This window comes from Stegostoma tigrinum, chromosome 4, assembly GCF_030684315.1.
Source record: "Stegostoma tigrinum isolate sSteTig4 chromosome 4, sSteTig4.hap1, whole genome shotgun sequence".
Taxonomy (NCBI): Eukaryota; Metazoa; Chordata; class Chondrichthyes; order Orectolobiformes; family Stegostomatidae; genus Stegostoma; species Stegostoma tigrinum.
Window position 1 is genome coordinate 96154825 of NC_081357.1, and position 24218 is coordinate 96179042.

The 24218-nt window shown below is 40.7% G+C and overlaps 1 protein-coding gene across 3 annotated transcripts in view; it reads right to left on the reverse strand.

The window, feature by feature from the left end:
• The window catches only part of arid4b (AT-rich interaction domain 4B), a 189830-nt gene that overhangs the window by 116196 nt on the left and 49416 nt on the right, over positions 1 to 24218 (reverse strand). For all 3 annotated transcript variants that reach the window (XM_048531756.2, XM_048531758.2, XM_048531759.2), the window contains 3 exons: positions 19370 to 19435; positions 9124 to 9214; positions 63 to 142 (listed from right to left, as the gene is read on the reverse strand). In XM_048531756.2, coding sequence (XP_048387713.2) covers positions 63 to 142; positions 9124 to 9214; positions 19370 to 19435 — 237 coding nt within the window. The remainder of the gene's footprint in view (positions 1 to 62; positions 143 to 9123; positions 9215 to 19369; positions 19436 to 24218) is intronic.

Here is a 24218-nt window from a genome sequence, read left to right on the forward strand (position 1 = left end):
ATTGTATCCGTGGAAAACACAGCATAAAGTTGGCCATGGGTAATGCTAATTCTTCCACTAACCTCGCTCTCCGCAAAGTGTCTTTCCCCTTTCAAGCAGAGTGAAGTCCGTCTCAAAGTTCTCTCATCGCCATCGTCAAAAACTGTAGACAAACACAGCATTGGTCAAATTACCCACAAAAATCAATCATTCTATGGATGTCAGATTCATTAATGCAAATGTTGATGTTCACTCTTAATTCAGCCAGTCCCCATCTGGGACTTGAACACACAGGAATAGGTCATTCAGCCCCTTTAGCCATTCAGTTAGGCTATGGCTGATCCATAGTCTATATCTATATACCTGCCATGTAACCCTTATCCTTGTCAAGCAGAAACCAATCAATCAATCTGACATTTAAAATCATTAATTGAGCCCACATTTACTTCTTTTTGTGGCAGAAAGTTACACAATTCTACCACTATTCATGTGAACATGTTTCCTAACTTCTCTCCACAAGTAACATGGCTTTGATTTAAATGTGTCGCCCCTTTTGCTCGGCTCCCATACTAGCAATATATATCCAATTGTCAGTTCCACCAAATTTCTTCAAAACCTTAAATGTTTCAACTAAATTATTCCCTGCCCTCTATAGTCTATGGGAAGTAATTTCTCCTCAATTTTATCCTTGAAGCCCTGGAAACAGTCTAGTCTATGCTGCACTCTTGCCAAGGTCAATACACATGCAATCCCCTTAAAATGTATGCGGTCTTCTAGATGTAATCCAACTAGGGCTTTGTATAGCAGTAGCAAAGCCTTCTCTCCCTCTAAGTCCTTACCCACAAGATATAAAGCTGTACATCTGATTAGCCTTTTTGATTCGTTTGTACCAATGCACGACATTGTACTGATCTCTTCACATGGATCCATAAGTCACTCTGAACCCTCAACATGCCAAATGTTTCAATATTTAACAATACTTGGATCCATCTTTGTTTCAAAATGTTGACTTCACATCTACTGGAACTGAAATACATGTGTCACAACTTTGTCCACTCACTTAATCTAGTAACGTCTTCTGGTAATTTTAAACTTACAACTACATGGTGTTTCACATCACCAGTCTTTGACTCATCAGCAAATTTAGATGTCATTTATTCAATTTATTAATTAACATGTAATGAATAGTTTAATCATAGGAATTTAAGACAGGGAAGAAGGGCATTTGCACCCATGTTGGTCAAAAATAGCCATCCTGTCCAATCCAACTTTCCAGATATTGGTCTGCAGTTCTGGAAGGCACCCATTTTCATGTACAAATTTCAAAGCTTTGCAGCCTCTGTCACACTTCATATTATGCATTCTAGATTCCTATCACCCTCTGGATGGAAACATTTATCCTTTAATCAGCTTTTATCCTCGTTCTATGCTGTTAGTTATATGTGTTTCAAGTGAGAGGAATAGGGCATTCTGTTTAAACTTCGCAATTTTAAACAGTTCGATAAGTCCAATCTGCCTCCTCTGTTCTGAAGAAAACAAGCCTGGCTGTTCAATCTTTCTTCATAAGCAAAATTCTTTTGCCTAAGTAACATCCTTGAATAGCCTCCATAATCTTCCTAATCATTCATAAAGTATAGCGAGATGAAATACACACAGTACTCCAGCTCTGGCTTAACTAAATGGTTAATACAAGTTTTAGCAAAATCGCCCAGCTTTCATTTCCCAAGTCTCAGCTAATAAAGCTTTCTCAGCTACCTTGTCATCTTATCAGATTATCTTAAGGGATGCATAGATATTTGAACCAAAGTACCATTGCTCTTGTATGATTCTCAACATGCTACTGTTGCCTGGTAAACATTCCCAAATACATTAACCTCTCACTTCTCTGGAAGTCCATCCATGATCTGAAGATTTTTGTGGAACACCACTAAATTACTTACTTCTAAAGTACATAATTATTCCTGCCAAATCAATCTCTCCCCTCAGGAGGTCAATAATTTGTCCTCAATTCTATTAGCTTCAATTTCAGCTAACACATGTGGAACCTAAATCAAAGCCTTCCAGTAGCTAAATAAACTACATCCATACAGATAGCTGTCTATTGCTTCAGTTGCTTCCTGAAGCATTACAATTCGGTTCATTAGACATGATCCCAATCTTTCTAAAACTACGTTCATTCTCAAATTTCTCCAATTGATCAATTACTCTACTCAATTATATCTTTCCAATATAGATCTACAGTTTCCAGACTTCAATCCCTCCCCTTGGTTAAATAACTGCCTAGGTTGTTTCTCCACAGAGAATGCTTATTGGAAGCACCATCTTTTGGGCACCGCATGAGTATATGTCTATCATTTTAGATGGCCACTTTAACCTCTTTGGTATTATCTCAACAGCAAAGCGTAGGTCAAGGCTTTTTCCTCAACTAGTACAATGGAAATACGATCACCGGCTCGCTCACCACATTGATATTTGTAGGATCATCCCATGGATAAAACAGGTTTAGTTTCTAAGCTTGCCTATAGAAACCAACACTACACTTTGAAACTAATTTATTCAACACTTCTGAGCTGTTAGATTTGCATATCAAGAATTCCACACAAATTACAGCACAGAAACAGGCCATTTGAATAAATGATCCGTACCAGTGCTTAAAACTCCACATGAGCCTAATCTCACTCAACTATACCTAACTCAATCAACATATCCTTGTATTTATATTTTGCTAATGTGTGTTCATCCATTTACCCATCAAAATATTATGCTATTTAGTTCAATTACTTAATTTCAAAATTTTTATGCCACTCAATTTCTCCACATTCCCAGTAGATTTATGAACATCAATTCAGTGACTATATATGACTCTCACAAATGAAAACATCTTCAGATCTTTATGAAGTCCCTGTCATTTTCAATGTCTCTGTTTGGTCATCTCCTAGTTTGCACCAATCAAAGACAGTTCAATCTTTCCAGACAGCTATAGCCTCTCACAGATTTTATCAGCCCTGCAAATTTTTGTACATCTTTTCTAGCTTCTCCACATTGTTTTTACAATTTGGAAACAGAATTGTTCACTGTACTCCAAGAACAATCCAACCAAGATTCAATATAAAGTCTAACATCATTTGACTACTTCCCATTTCTATTCCTCTATCAGTGAATCCCAATACTTGGTTGGCATCTTATGACCTCTCTAAAATGTTAGTGTCCTGTTTTTGTTCATCATTTCCATATCCTTTCAACGCTGTCCGTTGATTGGTAGTAAATAAAAGCTAAACTCCTCCTTCGTTGTATCATCAGTTAATGGAGAAACTAGATCCAGCTGTAGGGTCAGACTAAACAACTTGGATTGCCCAGCTCTCACCGATTCAAAATGATAAGCAACAGATCACATTGGTTAAAAGTAACTATAAAGCTTTCCTGGAATCAATATTAATATGATAAGTGAAAGTAACTTCCCTTGGTTATAATCTTGTTATTCATATAACGGGACTGAATCCAACTGATCAAAAATACACTGTGTCTCACTAATGCTCACTGGCTAGCTGTATGGGTTTCCAAGATACATGTGGCATGATATGGTAGCATGCAACATTTACCCTTCAGTCCATTAAAAGCAAACAGAATGATCAGCTGCTCCATACATAAGCCAGTACGCATTCTTGGAGGATACTAAGAACTGACTGAAAGATGATCTTTATTTGTCAAGGACAGCTTAAAAATACATTGCTTTTTTGCCCACATTGTTAGTGACAGCATCAGGACATGCAGCAGCCCACATGACAGGCCTGAGCCAGCTCCAGTGTTGGGAGTGCCAAGCTACAATGAGCAGAAAACAAACCTTTACAGTGAAATTCTGAAATATTTCAATATTATCTAAGAGTACAATATCTAAAACTGTGTTTTTAATAACAGTAATCTAAAGTAATGTAGTGTACTGCAAGGATGGAAACTCCCCCTACTAGAGATCGTCTGATACAATTGTAAATTTTGTTCTTTTGATCTTGGAGTCCTGACGGTTACTAAGAATGAGAGAGAAGAATATAAACAATTAGAACTCAATGGTTTACATTAGATCATGGCTTTTGGAAGGGAATTGGATAAGCACAAAGGCAAACTACTTGCATGGCTACAGGAAAAAGCTGAATGAGCTAACTTGCCCTTTCAGAGAACTGGTATTTATTTGGTCAGCTAACAGCCTTCTTTCATGCTGTAATCATTCAAACCATGCACAATATTGGAACACTTCACGCACAATATGACTTTTTGTGTACAGACCAGAACATATTAAATCTACGAGTAGCAACACCATTATGTTTGGTCACAATGCAATTCTTTACCATTGGTTTTCCTAACTGTGATGATAAATTAGTTGGCTCACAAAGTTACAACTTCGACAAATTGATTTTTTTTAAAAAACACTTCATCAACATTTTTTTGGCCACATGAAAGAATTGCAATGACTTTGGTTTAAAATTCTGGAACAACAAGCTTGAAGCCAGTTTTTTTACACCTAACACGCATGCTGCTCAACTGCAAAGAGTCACGGTAATCCAAAACTGCCCTCTGACTGTTGGATTGAACAGAATGAAACAATCAAAAATAAAACCTAAAAAGAACTGCAGATGCTGTAAATCAGGAACAAAAGAAAAATGATGCTGGAAAAGTTCAGCAGATCTAGCAGTGTTTGTGAAGAGAAAATTAGAGTTTACATTTCAGGTCCAGTGACCTTTTCTCAGAACTCAGTTGAACTCCCTTGAACTCAGGTCTGAGGAAGGTTACCGGACCCAAAATGTTAACTCTGATTTTCTCCTCACACGTAAATTTATGCTTTTCCAGCAACTTCTGTTTTTGTTGTGAGAATGAAACAATCAAAAAAAGGCCATGTATTGTCTTCCCTCTGATGGGCATAAAGATCCCACAACACTTTTCAAACTGATGTCCTGCAAGAACAGAAAATAGAAGGAATCGGCTATCCAGCACATGGTGTTCACTCCATGATCTAAACTGATTTTAGCTGATCTGCTAGCCCAACATCACACTCTCGCTCTTTCCCACTATGCCCTGGCATCTCTAGCTTCTAGAAATCTGTTTCTTTCTTAAATATATTCAGTGACTTGCCTCCACAGCCTTCTATGGCAGAGAATTCCACAGGTTCATCACCCTTAATGAAGAAGTCTCCCTTGATTTCAGTCCGAAGTGGCCTACTGCATATCCAGAGATCATGACCCTTTGTTTTGGGTCCCCTGCCTAGGGAAGAAAAATCATCCAGTCTGTCCAGACCTTTCACAATGTTACGTGTTTCAATGAGATCCAGTCTCACTTCAAAACTCCATTGAATACAGGCCCAGTCGACCCAATTTCTCCTAACAACTCCAACCTAGCCAGTAATCTTCAACCAATATTACTGAAATAAAATAAACTTGTCACAATCACATTGTTCTTTGTGGGGACTTGTTAGATCAAATTGGCTAACTTCAGGCACAGCAGATAATGGGATAACTATGAAAGGGGACAGTCAATGCAGGACTGAGGGTGTTGTACTTAAAAAAAAACATGCAATATACAAAACAAGGTAAAACAATTTGTAATGCAGATTGAAATTGACAGATATGTTGTTGGGTATCACAGAGACATGGCTGCAAGGGCATCAGGGCTGGGAACTAAATATCCAAGGTCACACGTCCTATCCAAAGGATAGACAGATGGGCACAGGAGGTAAGGTTGCCTTGTGAGCAAAAAAATGCATCAAGTTAATAGCAAGAAGTAATATAGTCAGAAGGTGTAAAATCTCTGTGGGCAGAGTTGAGGAAGTGCAGGATCCTGATGGAAGCTATGCACAGGACTCTTGTAGTCAGGATATGAGGAAGAAAATAAATCAAGAGGGGAAAAAAAAATCTAAGAAAGGCACTGTTACAATCATCATTAGGGCTTCAATATGCAGGTGGGCTGGGAAAATCAGTTTTGCAGCAGAACTCAAGAAAAGGAATTTGTATAATGTCTATGAGATAATTTTTTTTTTGGAGCAATTTGTGGTACAGCCCACCAGGGAACAAGAAATCTCAGATTTGGTGATGTGCAATGAAGCAGAGGTTTCTGAGGGTAGTTCGGGTGGCACAGCATAAATTTATTCCAAGCAGGAAAAAGAAACATGCTAAGGGGAAGCCAGCAACGGAAATCATAAACATTCTAAAACCCAAAGAAAAAGCATACAAGGTGATGAGGATTAGTGGGAAGCTAGAGGGTTGGAAAAACTTAAAAAACAGCAAACAATAACTAAAATAGCAACAGTAAAATGAGAGTAATCTGCTAGCAATATAAAGTATTGCCACAGTTCTTTTAAGATAGAAAAGGTAAGAGAAAAGCAGAGTTGACATTGGACCTCTGGAAAATGAGATTGTAGAAGTTGTAATGAGGAACAAAGAAATGGGCAAAGGAACTGAATACGTACTTTGCATCAGTCTTCATGGTGGCAGACACCAGTAGCACACCAGAACTTCAAGGAGACTCAGGGGAAGAGATGAGTGTAGTGGCCATCACTAATGAGAAAGTGCTGGGCAAGCTGAAAGGTTTGAAGGTGGACAAATCACCTGAGACCACAGCCCAGATTTCTGAAGAAGATAGCTGAGGAGATTGAAGAGACATTGGTGATGATCTTTCAGGAATCACTGGGTGTCAGGGGAGGGTTCCAGAGGATTGGAAAGTGGTTAATGTAACACTCCTGTTTAATAGAGAGAGGCATAAGACAATAATCAACAGGCCAATTAGCCTGACCTCAGTCCTTGGAAAGATGTTTCTGTCCACTTTACTGAAGAAATTGTGGGGTACTTGGAAGTGCCTGACAAAATAGGGCAGAGCCAGCACATCTTCATTAAGGCGAGGTCATACCCTGACAAATCTGTTAGAATTGTTTGAGCAGATAATGAGTCCTTACACTTCAGAAGTACTTCATTGGCTGTAAAACATTTTAGTTTGCCCTGAGTCTCCGAAAAGTGCAAAATGAAACTCAAAGCTCCATTAATGCTATGACGCAAACTTTGTGGGGATTTCCAAAACTAAACAAAAATTGGTCTTAAGCAAGACAGAATAACATAAATCCACTATTAAAGCAGAATTAATGGTGCAGTGTGAATTGATGGATTTGCCCCAGAAAATTCATTGCATTTCAGATAAAGCCTTCTCAACCCACAGAAAATGTCAGCAAAATAAAAAATGCAGTGCATCCTCAAACCAATCCTTACTGACTGAGCTACTGAATTATTTGAACGCACAAGAGTTCATTACAACTTACTACTACAATGATACTGCCCGGAAATTTAAACTCAGCTTGCCCAGACAATAATGGTCAATTTACAAAGCTGTTAACTTTGATATTTGATTTGTATTAAATCAAGCTCAATGGCATCAAAACAAGTTGGAAAGACTTACTTAAGACTTAAGTCTTAAGTAAGTAAGACTTACTTACTCATCAGTAAGTCTGATGAGCTTACTGGCATCAGACCACACTGCTGTTTGACAGCTGTAGGAAACAATAGTCAAACGAATTATGATTTTTGACAACTACAAGTGTCAGATCTTTTTCTCTGGAGTGGAGTTACTCTATGAAATAATGCAATTGTATCAACGCAGCATCTGTACTTGAGAAGCACATTATTCAGATGTCAATTTCTGACGACACTTCGATAAAACGTGCCGTTTTTACAGTTGAAGCAGTGAAGTGCAGGCAGGTTTCTTCCACAAAGACAAGTTAAGCTAATATGATATTTCAAAGTATCAGTTGACGAAAGGGCTGGATTTTTATCTTTGGGGTGCAAAACATAAGTTGGGTCATGTCCTGATGTCACAATCCTACCGCCTTCCCAGCAATGCCACTTTGATGGCAGGGACAGGTCGGGGGAAAGGATGCTGAGATTGGCAGGCTGGAAAGCACTCTACGATACCATCAACTTGCAGGTTTTCAGCCTGAAAATGATCCCTTGACTCAAACTTAGCTTCCCGCTAGCCGGCCAATACTATATCCATGTTGATGTATTAACCCATTACCATGATTTGTTAGTTTTCCATCCTAGTTTTTCTGTAAATCATTTTATGCTAATGGCCCCTGATTACAGATCACTTGCTAGAAGAATAATTGCTGCCTGCTTACTCTGGCAAAATCACTCAGACATTTTGAGATTCTCCGTTAGGTCTTCTCCCTAAAATTCTCTTCGTGGTGAAATGCAATCACAGCTTCTCCAATTCCTGCACATAACTTAAGCCCCTTTTCTATAGTAACATACCAGAAATCATCCTGTATCATCTCCAACGCACTAATGCCTTAAGTTTAGTGCCCTAAACTGTGCAACATACTCTCAGTTAAAGATATGTAAAGGTAAACTAGATTATTGTCATCAATAATCCTATCCACAAAGCCAGGTTTTCCTTCCACTTCCTGAACTACCATGCTAACTTTGTCAGTTTTAAAGTTGTAACATGCACCCTACTGGCTCTCTGACATACTCCTCCCCGTACTCAGTTTTTCCTGAATCTCCTCAAAATGGTCCGAGCTCAGTTAATGTGCTTTTTTCAGAATGCTCCAATTTACACTTGCATCCAACATCTCTGCCCACTTCACTAGTCTATGGCTTCCTAGAATCTACTTTTCAGTTCACTATTTAATATATTGCTGTGTTTTGCATCACCCACTGAACTTTGAAATTATATATCTGGTGCCCTCAAGCAGTGATCTCAAAAGCTTATCTTTTCGGAAATTACCTCTGTATACTCCTCTTCAGTCAGAAAAATACCTATCAGTAGTTGTCCCTGCCTCCTATTCTTTGGCCACATTACTATCCACTTAATCCCACATACTTCTATTCCTGAAGCAAATGTGTTTTCCAAGGCCTTTTCAAATGGATTATGAAATCCAAAGATGTAATGCTGTAGACACTGCACATATCTCCTCTTTCACTCAAATCAAGCTAGTTAAATATAATTTGCCTTTAATAAATCTGTCCTCTTCATTTTTGATCCACGTTTTGCTGAGAGGAGAGTAGTTTCAAATGGTTTTTCTATCATTGTTGTTAGGCCTACAATAATGCAAAATACCTCCTTCTACAGTGTGATATTGATCAAATTTAAAATTAAGAGTTCTTTTTGTCTTACCTACAGTGTACCAACTTGCATCAGTCAGCTTATTGATTACACCTACTTGGTATGTTCCATCAGGGTTCTTCACTTCAACAACAGCTCCTACCTGCAGAAGAAATCATACCCTGTCAGTACAAAGAAGATATTTTCAATCAACTTGTTCAGACAATGTTATGAGATATCTTGGATGCAGGTGAATCTGGATCCTCTAGCTCATAGATACATTGATAGCATCCCTGCCTGTGAGTCCCTTAATTCATAACATTTAAAAAAACAACAAATTGTACCCAGGTGAATTTACTCAGAGGTTTTTGGTCTAACTGACTCAATTAATTTCACCTGATTTGTTTGGTTGGTGGGGAATGCGGATGATATAGTATTATGATTAGTCAACATGGACAGGAAAAGTGAACGACTCTAAATTGGAAGCCTTGTAACCACTTTCTCTCATATTCTGTACCACTCACAATGGGATATAAGCTGAGATCAGCTGCAACAATTTGTTTTTGCCTAATTCCTTTAACTCAGCACTCTCTTTTCCGAGAGTAGGGGTTTCCAAAATTTGTGTGTTAGGTCCCAGGTGGGTGCCACAAGCTGAAACTTAGAGATTCCAAGTAGTGTCAGCATGGTTGTCAAGGACCTCTGACTGAATTGGAATAGCTGCACTCTGCTCAAAACACATAGCCCATTACATCACGCCCAAACATGTCTCACCAAAACATTGCGTCAATTTCCAAGCCTCGAAATGGGGTCGGACAGAGAAAAATTTGGGAAGCAGTCTACCAAAGTTTGGCAAATACCTGGAACATGTTTCCAAGTAGTAAGACGGGTACTGACTCTGTGATTCTTTAAGTTGAACCAATTCCTGAATGAGCTTATCAATACAAAACACAAGTGGTGCCTATACAGATCACAAAATGGTGTTAACTGCTGTAAAGAGGTGTAATTTTCCAGAACACTGTTTTTACTGTTATTTTATTCCCCTAGGAAATGATATGATTGGTGTGGCTCAGTGGTTAGCACTGCTGCCTCACAGCACCAGGGACCTGGGTTAATTCCACCCTCGGGTGGCTGCGTGGAGTTTGCACGTTCTCCGTGTCCGCATGGATTTCCTCCAGGTGCTCCGGTTTCCTCCCCACAGTTCAAAGACGTGTAGGTTAGGTGGACTGGCCATGTGAGCTGCAGGGATAGGGTGGGGGGAGGTGGTGGTGCATCTGAGTGGAGTGCCCTTCAGAGAGTTGGTGTGGACTTGTCGGATCAAATGGGCTGTTTCCACTCTGCAAGGATGCTGTGATTCTATGAAAACGACCGTTATCTCATTACGGTCCAGCTATCATTTGACTTTAAGGCAATGTTTCTCGATGAACTGGTAATTTGCTATTTGTCAATGCAGTATGCCGCAAACTTACTCAGCCCTTTCAGAGGAGCAATGTCAAATTTTAACGTTTTGAGACAAGGAAATATTTGGAACTAAAAACATTGTTAAAATGTAGGTTGTAAAAGAGCATCACAACAGAGGAGATAGAGAAAGAGGTGTTGAAAATAACTACAGAGGGGCTGGTATCCCACTGCCAAGTCTCCATTTACAAGCGAACAGTACATTGGTTGTGTCCAGCCAGCTTGGAATCTGTACCTGAAGGGAGTCTGAATCCCCTGCTTATATCTGTCAGCCAGGGCTCCCTGCTTGGGGCTATGAATCTGAGACAATCAAGGATCTCATTTAATAAGATCCACCTGGTTCTAATCACTGTCCGAGTTTGGGGAGAATTTCATTACTTGGGAACGAGGCAGCTGAATGAGTCAGTTGAGGAGCAAAGAAAATGCGGGAAGGTGCAAGGTGTTAGAACTAGACTGAGTCAAGAGTCTGTAACTCACAGGTATTCGGGGCTGTAGAAAATTACCAAGCTGGAAACAAGAGTGGCCATGGAGTGCTCTCAATGCAAGGACATAATTTTGAATAGTGAATAGGCATGATGGGTGAACAGGACTTAGTGAAAGCTGGAATATGAGCAGAGTTCAGGTTCACAAAGAACGTAGAAGACAGGAGGACTGCCAAGAGAGCATTTGGAATAGCTGAGTTTACAGATGATAAAAACAGGGACGAGGAATATTGCACAACTAGGCAACCAGGTTTTGTTTGCTTTCAAAGAAACAAAATGTACAAGGAATATTTTTTACACACATAGTAAAAAGGGTAAAAATGATAAGGAATGTGTTCGTGGAAGTTAAATAAAAATGTAAGAATATAGAAAGCCTTATTTGTTAGTCTGAACATTTGTTTTAATTCAAATGAAAGCTAAATAGCTTATCAGTCAATTGCCCAACTAATGACAAAAGATGGTGCAAAGCTGCCTATTTTAACTGCTTTTGCATAAATAAGCTGAGTGCTGTTTGGAAGGGAGTTCCAGGACAATGACCTGATGGTGGAGGCACGCTGATACAGTCCCACTTCAGGGTGGTGTGCGGCTTGATGGTAAACTTGCAGATGGTGATGTTGCCTTTGTTTTTCGAGGTGGTAGAGTTGCCGAGTTTGGAAGATGCTGTTGAAGGCAGCTCAAGTTGCTGCAGTGTATTTTGCAGATGATACACAGCTGCCACCGTGTGACAATGGTGAATGGTGGAGGGAGTGCATGAGGTACCAACCAAATGGACTCCTTTATCTTAGATAGTGTTGAATTTGAATGTTGTTGGAGTTTCATTCATTCGGACGAGTCAAGGTTACTTCTTCACATTTTCAACTTGTGACTTGTAGATGGTGGGGCAGGCTTTGAGTCAAGAGCTGAATCACTCAGGATTTCCATCTTGACTTTGTAGCCATAGTAATTACAAAGATGGCTGAACTAAATTTTAGTCACTACTAACCTCCACGGCATTGATGCAGGGGGATTCAGTTATATATATTCAGAAATAATATCAATTATAGTACAAGTGGAATGGATAGCTAGCATACCCAGTGTTGGGAGAGGGCAGGATCAAGTCCAGTGGGTTAAACTTTGTAGTTGATTAATTGGTAAGCACTCAGTATGTCAGCCTTGCCTCCATGAAATAGACTCAATGAGAATAGTCGGGTTAATTCATAGCAATGGATCATTAAGGAGTGGAAGGAAAATGGAAACAAGAAAACAGAACTGCAGAAGTTGTCAGTAACAGTGAAAAACATGCAAGTCTCAGAAATTCAAATGAGCACACGACTGTGATGTATATCCTCACTATTAAGCATATTGCTGCAACAAATTAGGGTTCTAGGAAAGCTTCAGTACAACTTGAGATGGGTTCCACAGTCAGTGTAAGTACTGAAGAATCAAAAGCTTCACAAACAATAGTTACTGTATGAATTGCAGTTTTCATAGTGCCAGAATTGAAACCACAAATTCCAAAACCTCAGTCCGATCTGGTATATGCCAAGTTCAAGCAATCAGACATGTTACAGATTATCTTGTTCGATTTGATTTGTAATATATACAGCAATATATATTTTCCTTTGTTGTGCTCATGTACATGTCATATTAACAACTACTTTCAATTAGTATCATTCCAATTTTAATCAAATTTGAATAAATTTCAATCAAGATGAAGAAGATCAGCGAACCAATTACAAATCACAGGCCAGGTGGCAGTTCTCTGTCATCAGAAGCAGCAAACAGCAACTTATTACAAGAAATGGTGAGGAGGAATGCCTTAGCTTAACAGGACAATATAAACAGGCTGGTGAGATGGTGTGCACACTAGCAAATGGAATTTAATTCTATTAAGTATGGATATTTCTGGAAGGACAAACAAAGCAAGGGATGTACAGAGGATCAGAGAGACAGCTTGGTGCGCATGTAACAGTGGATCAGTGACAGTAGAGGCACATTTAAGCTAAAAGGCAGCTGGTTCAAGCGGTTGAGAGGAATTGTTTGTCAGAGGGTGGTTGGAACTTGCTGTCTGAAAAGGGTGATAGAGGAAGGAGCCATCACAACATTTAAGCAATATTTGGATGTACACTTACGGCATCATGGCACACAGGTGCCGGAACATGAGATTAGAGTAGAGTAGTTAAGAACTTGTTGTCTGGCATGAAGATAATGGACGAAGGGACTCCATGTTGCAAAATTCTGTGATTCTACAACTTGCATTTTTTGCTCACATTTAACATGGTTAAAGGTCACAAGACATTTCACAGCAGCACAAATCTGGCAAAATGGACCTGGGCTAGACTGGTAAAATGGACAGACATGGCAGATGCAATGTGACACAGAATGAAAGAATGAGACAGAAGGGACTGGTAAAAGTTTGAAGGGAGTATAGGCTGAGAAACCTAGGAACGTACGCAAACAAATCTATGAAGGTGGCAGGACAAACGGAGAAGACAGTTAAAAAGAATGAGTGGTTAAAATGCTGGACAACAATTTAGGAAAGCTTGAGAAAGGGTGTATTAGAGTGTGACGAGAATGGTGACAAGGGTGAGGATCCTGCATTATGTAAAGAGACTGCAGAGCCTGGAATTGTTTATCTTTAAAGCAGAAAAGGTTGACGGAATATACAGGTGTTAAAATTAAAATGTACGGTTTTGGCAAAGCGAAACTTCTCTCTGTGGCTGAAAACTTAGTATGTAAATATAAAGTGCTCAATGAAATCATCAGAAGCAACAAGATTTTTTAAAAATGCAGCAATTTTTATGATCAGGAATACACCAGATGAAAATGGAGGTTGAAAGCAAATTCAATTGCATCATTCTTAAGAGAATTAAATGGATAAATCATGCAAGGAAAAAAGGTAGGGCAATTTAATGTTGCACTGAGCCGTCTTTTGAATTGCTGCAGTCTATGCAGTGTATACACACTTGCAAGGCCAATAGGGAGAGAGTTCCTGGGATTTTGGCCCAATGATAGTTGGGAATGACAACACAAAAACTGCATAGGAACAGAATTAAAGGCATCCAGAGTTTTTGTTAGATTGTACGGCAACTAGGAATGAGCAATAAATGCTGTCCCATAAAGAAATATCCATCTCCTATGATTTAATTTAAAAACAACTTGAGTGGGGTGGGATGAAGCAATGGCATAAATGATGAAAAATTCTCATCCTGCACATCTGCCAATGTGGTATACTGTATCCATTGTACCCGGTGTGGCTTCCTCTACATTGGGGAAACCAAGCAGAGGCTTGGGGACCGCTTTGCAGAACACCTCCGCTCGGTTCGCAATAAACAACTGCACCTCCCAGTCGCGAACCATTTTAACTCCCCCTCCCATTCCTCAGACATGTCCATCATGGGCCTCCTGCAGTGCCACAATGATGCCACCTGAAGGTTGCAGGAACAGCAACTCATATTCCGCTTGGGAACCCTGCAGCCCAATGGTATCAATGTGGACTTCACCAGCTTCAAAATCTCCCCTTCCCCCACCTCATCCCAAAAACCAGCCCAGATCATCCCCTCCCCCCACTGCATCACACAACCAGCCCAGGCTGTCTCTGCCTCCCTAACCTGTTCTTCCTCTCACCCATCCCTTCCTCCCACCCCAAGCCGTACCTCCATTTCCTACCTACTAACCTCATCCCACCTCCTTGACCTGTCCGTCTTCCCTGGACTGACCTATCCCCTCCCTACCTCCCCACCTATACTCTCCTCTCCACCTATCTTCTTTTCTCTCCATCTTCAGTCCGCCTCCCCCTCTCTCCCTATTTATTCCAGAACCCTCACCCCATCCCCCTCTCTGATCAAGGGCGAGGCCTGAAACGTCAGCTTTTGTGCTCCTGAGATGCTGCTTGGCCTGCTGTGTTCATCCAGCTCCACACTTTATTATCTTAAACTCTCATCCTTATTTGCACAATTGAGGCATTGCCAAACCTGACAAGTCTGTTAGAATTCTTTGAGGTAATGAGTAAATTAGACAAAGGAGGGCCAGCGATGTGGTCTATTTGGATTTCCAGAGGGCCTTTGACAAGATGCTGCATAGGAGGCTGTTAAATAAGATGACAACCCATGGTGTTAGCGGCAAGGTACTGGCACGGACATAGGATTGTCTGACTGGCAGAAGACAGGGAATAGGGATAAAGGAGTCTTTTTCAGGAAGGCAGCCAGTGACCAGTAGAGTTCCGCAGACAGTGTTGGGACAACTATTCACATGATACATTAATGATCTGGACCAAGGAACTGAGGGCATAGTTGCTGAGTTTCCAGATGACACAAAAGTAGGCAGGACAGATGGCGTTGAGGAAGGGTGAGGGGAGGGGAGCAGGGAAGAGGCAGTGGAAGGACTTAGACAGGAGAGGAGAGTGGGCAAAGCAGCAGATCGAATACAATGCAGAAAAGTTTGAGGTTATGCACTTTGGAAGGAAGATAGAGGCACACACTATCTTCTAACTGGGGAAAAGGATTCAGAAATCTGAAGCACAAAAGGGCTTAAGAGAATCCTGAACTAGGACTTGAAAGTTAACATGCAGGTTAGGGGAGGCAAATGCAACGTTGCTATTCTATCCTTCTTGAAATGAATGAATAAAGATGTACTGCTGAGGCTGTACAAGCCTCTGGTTAAACTGGAATTGGAATATTGAGAATTTGGGCCCTGTATGTGAGGAAGCATGTATTGGCATTGGAGGGGGTCCAAAGGAGGTTGAGAGAATGAACCTGGGGATGAAGGGGTTGTCGTGAGGTGCAGTTGAGGACTCTGGGATGTTCTTGACACAGTGTAGAAGGATGGGGATGGGGATCTGATTGAAACTTATTGAATACTAACAGGTGTGGATACAGCAGACATGGAGATGTTTCAACCAGTAGGAGCAACTAGAACCTGAGGGGACAGCCTTAGAGTGAAGAGATGACAGTTTAGAACAGAGAAAAGGAGGGATTTCTTCAGGGAGCTGTGAATCTGTGGAGATAATTCTCAAATACATTCAATGACTTGGCCTCCACAGCCCTCTGTGGCAGAGATAAATAGGTTCTTGCCTTGTAAGGGGATCAAGGATTACAGGGAGAAGGCAGGAGAGTGGGTGTGAGAAACACATCAGCCATGATAGAATGGCCTAATTCTGCTCTTATATCTTCTTGTCTTCTGGTCTAAAGCAGTCCATGAACAGAGGGTTTTTAGAGCAATTGATGGCAGTTTTCTTGGTCAGCACTATCCCATGACGTGGAGATTAAACAAGCCATCCCCTACGGACAAGCCTTCCACATATACCAGATCTGCTCAGACGAGAAGGAACGTGATGGACACCTAAAGATTTTGAAGGAAGGACATCCTCACAGAACAGGATACAATACCCAACTCATTGACCACCGGTTCCAAATGTGTCACAGTGAAAACCTGCAACGACCTCCTCAGAAGAGGGACACATGTGATATGTCCGATAGGATACCCTTCATTGTCCAGCAATTCCCTGGAACAGGGAAACTATGCCACGCTCTTCTCAGCCTTCAACATGTCATCGATGATGGTGAACATCTCGCCAAGATCATCCCTATGCCTGGATTTCTCGCTTTCAAACAACTGCCAAACCTTAAAACAGACCATTGTATGCAGCAAACGATCCAGTCTTCAGGACAACACTCACAACACGACACAACCCTGCCATGACAATTGCTGCGAGACATGTCAGATCATCGAAACTGATACAATCATTACACATGGGAACACCACCCACCATGTACATGGCAGATTCTCATGTGACTTAACCAATGATGTTTACCTCATACTCTGTAGGCAAGGATGCCCCAAGGGATGGTACATCAGCGAAATCATGCCGACGCCACAAGAACGTATTAATGGACACCGCACAACAATCGCTCGATAGGAATGTTCCCTCGCAGTGGGGAACACTTCAGCAATCAAGGACAGTCAGCCTCCAATCTTCAGGTCAACATTCTAAGGCAGCCGAGATACACAATGCAGAATCACCTAGCAGAAACTGATAGCCAAGTTCCGTATCCATGAAGATGGCCTCAACCATGATATTGCTTTCATGTTATGCTACATGAGAATCCACCACACTGTTCTGTATCTGTAAAACCTTCTTTACGGTCATGTTTTGACACCACCACTTCAATAAAATGTTTAAGATCTCACTACCCTAATTAATTAGTACAGTTTTGGATTACTTACGACTCTTATACCGATCATTTTATTCCAGTCATTTAGTTTGTCTCCGGCACCACCTTTCTTTTAACTTTTTGTAGTTATTGCTTTGCCTCATTTAATTGGATTACAGGTCATCTCTTCGCTTGTTATTAAGCTGTTAACACTTCACCGTCTGACACCCTTGATCACCTGCAGAGACCTATTATTCAGCCTGCTGACACTCCATTGACACCATTTGCATGTCTTTTGATCTCCCTGCCTATGAATTCTGTTCCTTCTCACTTCACCTGAAGAAGGGGCAAAGCTATGAAAGCTTGTGATTTCAAATAAACCTGTTGGACCATAACCTGGTGTCACCTGACTTCTAGCATTATCCCATATTTTATATTTATTTACTGCATTTAAATTCTACCAGCTGGTGGGATTTGAACATCTATCCCTACAGCATTAGGCTGGGCCTCTGGATTACTCAAGTGACATCACCACATTCACATTCACATTCCCATGAACAATAAATCCAAAGACAGGATGCAGCAATGACCAAGATAAGAAAAAAAGTTAAGTAAATGCTCGAAATAATTCACCACCTTGAAGGTTTTATATCCTATGTGACTTAGATTTATTAATATAAAACAGTGTCTCTGCAGAAAAGATATACATCAATATCATAAATAACTACATCACAAATTGCAATATGGAGACAATAAAAATATCTCTCTTCGTTATTGTTCATGAAATTGTAAAAGACTTTGGTGCTTTTGTACTTCGACAAAAGTAATACTAATTCTATCAATACTTCTAGCAGCATGCCATAGGATAGGATGTTGCAGCCTTTAAAATGTAAAAACTAATAAATTACTAGTTCTGCTTTTCCATAGCTAAACTCTCACCTCCTCACCCTCCAGCCAATATTGTAATCTACCGCATCTGTATGCTGACCATGAACACGCGTTTAACCTCTTGATGCTCTTTCATCTCTCTTCATATGCTCCTTAAAGACACAGGTCTTGCTTTCTGGACTCCATTCCCACGAAGATCCTCTCCAATTAAATGCCCTTCCAGGCCTCCATGACATCTCAATGGTTCCACTCCTTTTCTCCTGCTATTTTCTTTAAAAAAAACCATAACTTCTTCCCGAAATAACATGCTGTCAACTCTTCAATCCTTGCAACCACCACTCATTGACATCCTCAAAATCCTTAGGCATGTTACTTCTGAATAAATCTCAGTCCACTTCTCTTCTTGGCCTTGAACATGCTTTAAGTTGAAGATTAATCATCATTAATCATCTGTGACATTTAGTAGGGTTTAATGGTTACACAATTGACATTTTAAAGGTCTACCTGTGCAGCGAAGGAAGGATCTGTATGACGATACTGCTGAAGACTGACTTTTGGATGAATTGGTGGGTCAGGATTCCCTCTGCTTGCACCATCTCTTGGCTTTTAAAAGAAGTTGCACCAACTTTTAATTTAATTCAGCCAGAGAGTAGCATCGATCCTGGGCAAGTTGCCCAAGACTCAGTCAATATCAAAACTCCCAAAGCCTTCGGGCTGTTCTTGTAATGTTTCTTTGGAACATCGAAGCCGCATGTCTGATACAAGCTTGACATAGAAGTTTTGCTTTGGTGACAGACTGTCAGGCTTGGCACTCCAACCAGGTGAACAACACGCTATCTGGTATTCTGTCCTGTTGTCATTTGTCAGGAACTTCCGAATATGTTCAAGTGAAACGATTTGAGCTTCTTGGCATGATGCTGGTACACAGTACTTGGCGTGGAGCTCTACATACACAGTGAGTTGCAGCCAGATCTTTTGCATCAATTGCTTCTCACCTGTACAGCTCGGGAACATTGGTGAGCTCTGCCCACAAAATATGTGCTTCATAGTATTTGGACTTGATTGTACAAGTTATTTTGGGGCTGTCTCCCGTTCTTCCATTCTCACTAAGAAAAAAGTTTATCCAAAACTCTGCTGCCCATGTCCTATCCTACAAGTCGTCATATCTACTCACCACTGCTGATTGACATGAATTTTCAGCTCCCCAACACCTTAAAATTCGATTAATCACTAACAATGTCGTCTTTATTAATAAGCCAATGTGCAATTATTTGAAACAATTTGTTTACTTTGGAGTTATGATACTTCTCAAAATTCAATAAATTGTGTGTTAAGGAAAATTGTAAGAGAATGAGTGCATACCTTGAGTGGACCTTTGATGTGGTCATCCTGCACTTCCACAGTTGAGGAATCATGTTTGAAAGTTACCTTTCAAAAAAAATAAACCATGTCACCAGAAACATAAGCATTAGTATGAAAATCTGACAAATATACCAAATACTTACACAAGCCTGTAACAGTAACAGCTAAGTAGTATGGAAAAAAATTGCAGGGGAGCTGCTCGTCCAATCAAAGGCTGATTCTCTCGCACTCTTATTGCTGAAAGGCCAATAGTGATCCCATCAGAAGCAAACAGGGGAAAGCAGCAGCCTCTTGATGGAGCAGGACAAAGGAGGTGAATAGCAGCCACAAGGAAGGCTGCTGAGACAGTGTAGCCAGAGGGATAGAGGCCCGAGTTCACAGTCAGAAAGGAAGTCAAGAAGCAATATACTGCTTTGCCTGGTAGGTGAGGTATTGAGGCTGATAAGTTGGGAGCAGGCAAGGGAAGGAACAAAATTATAAAGCTGGTGAGCAACTGCAGAAGGGCCAGACCAATATCAAAACATTCAATGTAATACTCAATAGCGGGGAACTATGAAAACTTGGACTCAACAAGGTACTGAATTACTGGCAAATGAATGTAAAAGGCACCAGCCTAAAGCTATTAAAACTCAGGATCCACCACAATGGGGAATACAATATCACCCACTATATTTTAATGAATGCTGTGTCAATTGGATAATTAAATATTGAATACACTTATACCATAAACATTGGCATTTTGTGAGGAAAATTACATATTAGAGCACCTTGCATACTAGGAATTACGAGGTGCAGTGATTGTGTTAGAGACAAACATGAGTCCGTTAAACTGTTATCCCCCGTGGATTGGTGTCACAAAAGAAAGTGTTTTGGGTGTTTTCCTCCCCCCTGTACATAGAACTGTATCAGTTATTATTTAAAAAAAAAATTGTTCCTAACTTATGCTGTTGGTCTTTGAATACTGTGTCTAGGAAACTAAAAAAACTTTTCCTTGAGTGCTGTGGCTTTACAACTAATAAAGCTGAGATATTTATTCTGGCTGTCAATGCATTCTTTTAATTCTGTTTTTGTGCCAGTCCAAATATAGAACATAGAACATAGAACAGTACAGCACAGAACAGGCCCTTCAGCCCACAATGTTGTGCCGACCATTGATCCTCATGTATGCACCCTCAAATTTCTGTGACCATATGCATGTCCAGCAGTCTCTTAAATGACCCCAATGACCTTGCTTCCACAACTGCTGCTGGAAACGCATTCCATGCTCTCACAACTCTCTGCGTAAAGAACCTGCCTCTGACATCCCCTCTATACTTTCCACCAACCAGCTTAAAACTATGACCCCTCGTGCTAGCCATTTCTGCCCTGGGAAATAGTCTCTGGCTATCAACTCTATCTATGCCTCTCATTATACTATACATTAACACAAATAAAGAAGGTACCATTACTACCTGACAACATTATTTGATAGAGGGGTTTGAGATAATAAAAAAGGTAATTCTCAAAAGTTAAAAATAAAAATCCCCAAAAAAATCTGGAGAGGCCCTCAAAAAATTACTTTGGCCCCATCATCAGTAAATTCAGAACAGACTTGTAGCAGTTCAAGAGAGCAGCTCACCATCACCTTTTCAAGTGTCATATACATTTTCTTTCCCCTTTAAAGCTGACCTTCTTGGACTGTTAGGATCCAATTGGTATAGGTACACTTAGTGTTGTTAGAAAGGGTGTTCCAGGATTTTGATTCAGCAACAGTGAAGGAATGGTGATATATTTCCAAGTCAAGAGGAGCAGTGGATTGGAGAGGAACGTGTTGGTGGTGTTCTCGTGTATATGTTGCCCTTGGTCTAGCTTGTTGAGTGGCAGGTTGGCAAGATGCCGTATGAGGTCCAATATAGGTAATAAAATGCTGGCAAAGCCCATGTCTCAAGCATGAACAGGCAAAAATATTTAGAAAGTGAGCACTGCCCTCAGAACTTCTGTACTGAGAAAATATTGATAATGTAACTCAAAAACAGACTCATCTATAATATTTCTCTGTTAACGGATGTAAAAAAAAAGAGAGAGTGTTCCACGTGCATTAAAAATTTCTAGTGTGAACTCCCAGTACATGTAGCTCTGTACTTGCAATATTCATTCATTGATTTTAGTGCAAATGGCAAATTCAAACATTCACGGTTCAGGATCAATATTTACAGCTCAGGCAACAAGTCAGACACATCTGGTCTGAAAACATACAGGACAGCAGGATTTTAATTTTAATTCCAAATAGTTGGGTGCACTTTCAAATGCAAGAAACCTCCTTGAGTAAATTGCTGCTCAGGTCAGTAACACATCAGTATTCTTTATTCATATTAGCAACTCAATGTTTGTCGAAGGACACAGACATGGACAACAGGAGTGTAAATGAAGGACTGAAAATGATGGTAGAGGGACGGTAGTGGGGAACAAGGAAATGGCTGAGGAACTGAATAATTACTTCCACCGTGAAGACTGACGTAAAGACACAAGTAATCTCCCAAAAATTCAAGAGTCAGGTGGCAAAGCTGAGTATGGTGGCCATCACCAAGGAAAAGGTGCTTGCAAAACTGGTTGCCCTGAAGATGGATAAATCTCCTGGACCAGATGGACTACACCCCGGGCAAATATAGGCGCTAGCTGGAGAGATAGTGGAAGCGTTAGTGGTGATCTTTCAGGAATTGCTAGAGTCAGGGAGGGTCCCAGAGGACTGGAAAATCGCTAACGTGGCACCCCTGTTTAAAAAGTGAGTCAGGCAAAAGGAAGGAAATTACAGGCCAATTAGCATAACTCTCGGTTGCGGGTAAGATTTGAGTCCACTGTAAAGGAGGAGATTTCTGAAAATTTGCAAAGTCAGCACGGTTTTATCAAGGGGAGGTCATGCCTGACAAATCTGCTAGAATTCTTTGAGGAAGTAACAAGCAGGGTAGATCAAAGAGCCAATGGATGATATCTACCTGGACTTCAAGAAGGCCTTTGACAAGGTACTGCACAGGACATTGCTGAGTAAGATAAGGGTCCATGGTATTAGAGGCAAGACACGAGCATGGAAGGAAGTTTGGCTGTCTGGCAGAAAGCGGAGAGTGGGGTTAAAAAAAGGGTCTCTTTCTCAGGATGCCAGCCAGTGACAAGTGGTGTTCCACAAGGGTCAGTGTTGGGACCACAACTTTTCACTGTATACGTTATTGATCTAGATGAAGGAACTGAGGGCATTCTGGCTAAGTTTGCAGATGCTGCTAAGATAGGTAGAGGGACAGGTCATATTGAGGTGGTGGGGAGATTGCAGAAGGATTTAGACAGATTAGGAGAGTGGGCAAAGAAGTGATAGACGGATTACAACATGGGAAAGTGTGAGGTCATGCACTTGGTAAGAACAACAAAAGCATGGACTATTTTCTAAATGGGGAGAAAATTCAGCAGTCTGAATATAAAGAGGCTTGGGAGTTCTAGTCCAGGATTCTTTCAAGGTAAACTTGCAAGTTGAGTCAGTAGTCAAAGAAGGCAAATGCAATGTTGGCATTTATTTTGAGAGGACTTGACCATAAAAGCAGGGATGTACTACTGATGCTTTATAGGGCTCAGGTCAGGCCACATTTGGAGTAGTGTGTGCCCCATATCTCAGGAAGGATACACTGGCCCTGAAGTGGGTTCAGAGGAGGTTCACAAGAATGGTACTACGAATGGAAAACGTAACATATGAGGAATGTTTGAGGACTCTGGGGCTATACTCATTGGAGTTGAGAACGATGGGGGGGGGGACGTTTTCATTGGCAAGACAGACTAGGACCTGAGGGCACAGACTTAGAGTGAGGGGAAGACCTTTTAGAATGGAGAGAAGGAGAAACTTCTTCAGCCAGAGTGATGAATCTATGGAATTCACTGCCACAGAAGGCTGGGGAGGCCAGGTCATTGAGTACATTTAAGACTGATATAGATAGGTTCTGGATCCTCAAGGGGATCAAACATGACAGGGAGAAAGCAGGAGAACAGGGTTGAGGCACTTATCAGCCATGACTGAGTGGCGGAGCAGACTCGATGGGATAAATGGCCTAATTTCTGCTCCTATGTATTATGGTTTTATGGGTGGTCTGCCACAACTTCCCATTTCCTATTCTGGTGCTGTGGGTTTATCCACTTAAAAGGGAGTCTTTTGTTGCATTCTGACTAGGTGATGAACATGACACAGACTGAAAACACAATTTGATCCTGTCAACACACTGGTGCACACTCCACAGGCAACTCAAATGACAGTACCTTTGTCTGGGTAAAGTCCTTCAATATTCATTTTTAAGTAATACAACAATTTTGATTCAACTTTATGACCCTTCAATTCTTATAATTGCCTTCAACTCAAGTTTGTCCTTCCTATATTCATTTGTCAATAATACTTTATGCTTTATTAATAAAGCTTGTTGTGTAAAGTGGACTTTAATACATCCCACACGTCTTCAAAACTGGCTTTCCAGCTAATTAAAAGATCAAACATTTAAGAGTTGGGTCGGGTCACCTCATTAGAGCAGCTCATTCATTCAATCTCAGCCCAGAGTTATTCGCAGTCCTCTGATAACCTGAATGGTTGTTGAGAGAATCACTCAATCCACTCATCGAAAATTGATACTTACTGACCATGAAATCACAGGTTGACAATCATGAGCCAGAAGACTGTTATTAATTTCTTTCTGAAGTGAGGAGCATAGTGGTCATCTGCGGAGTTCCAGGTAGTACACAATTTTAAGATGCACTGTCACAGTACATACCAAGAGTACTGCCAAACCTGTTGGTCTTTGCAGGTCATATCAATTAGTGGCTTTACTTACAGTAGCCCTGTAGCAAC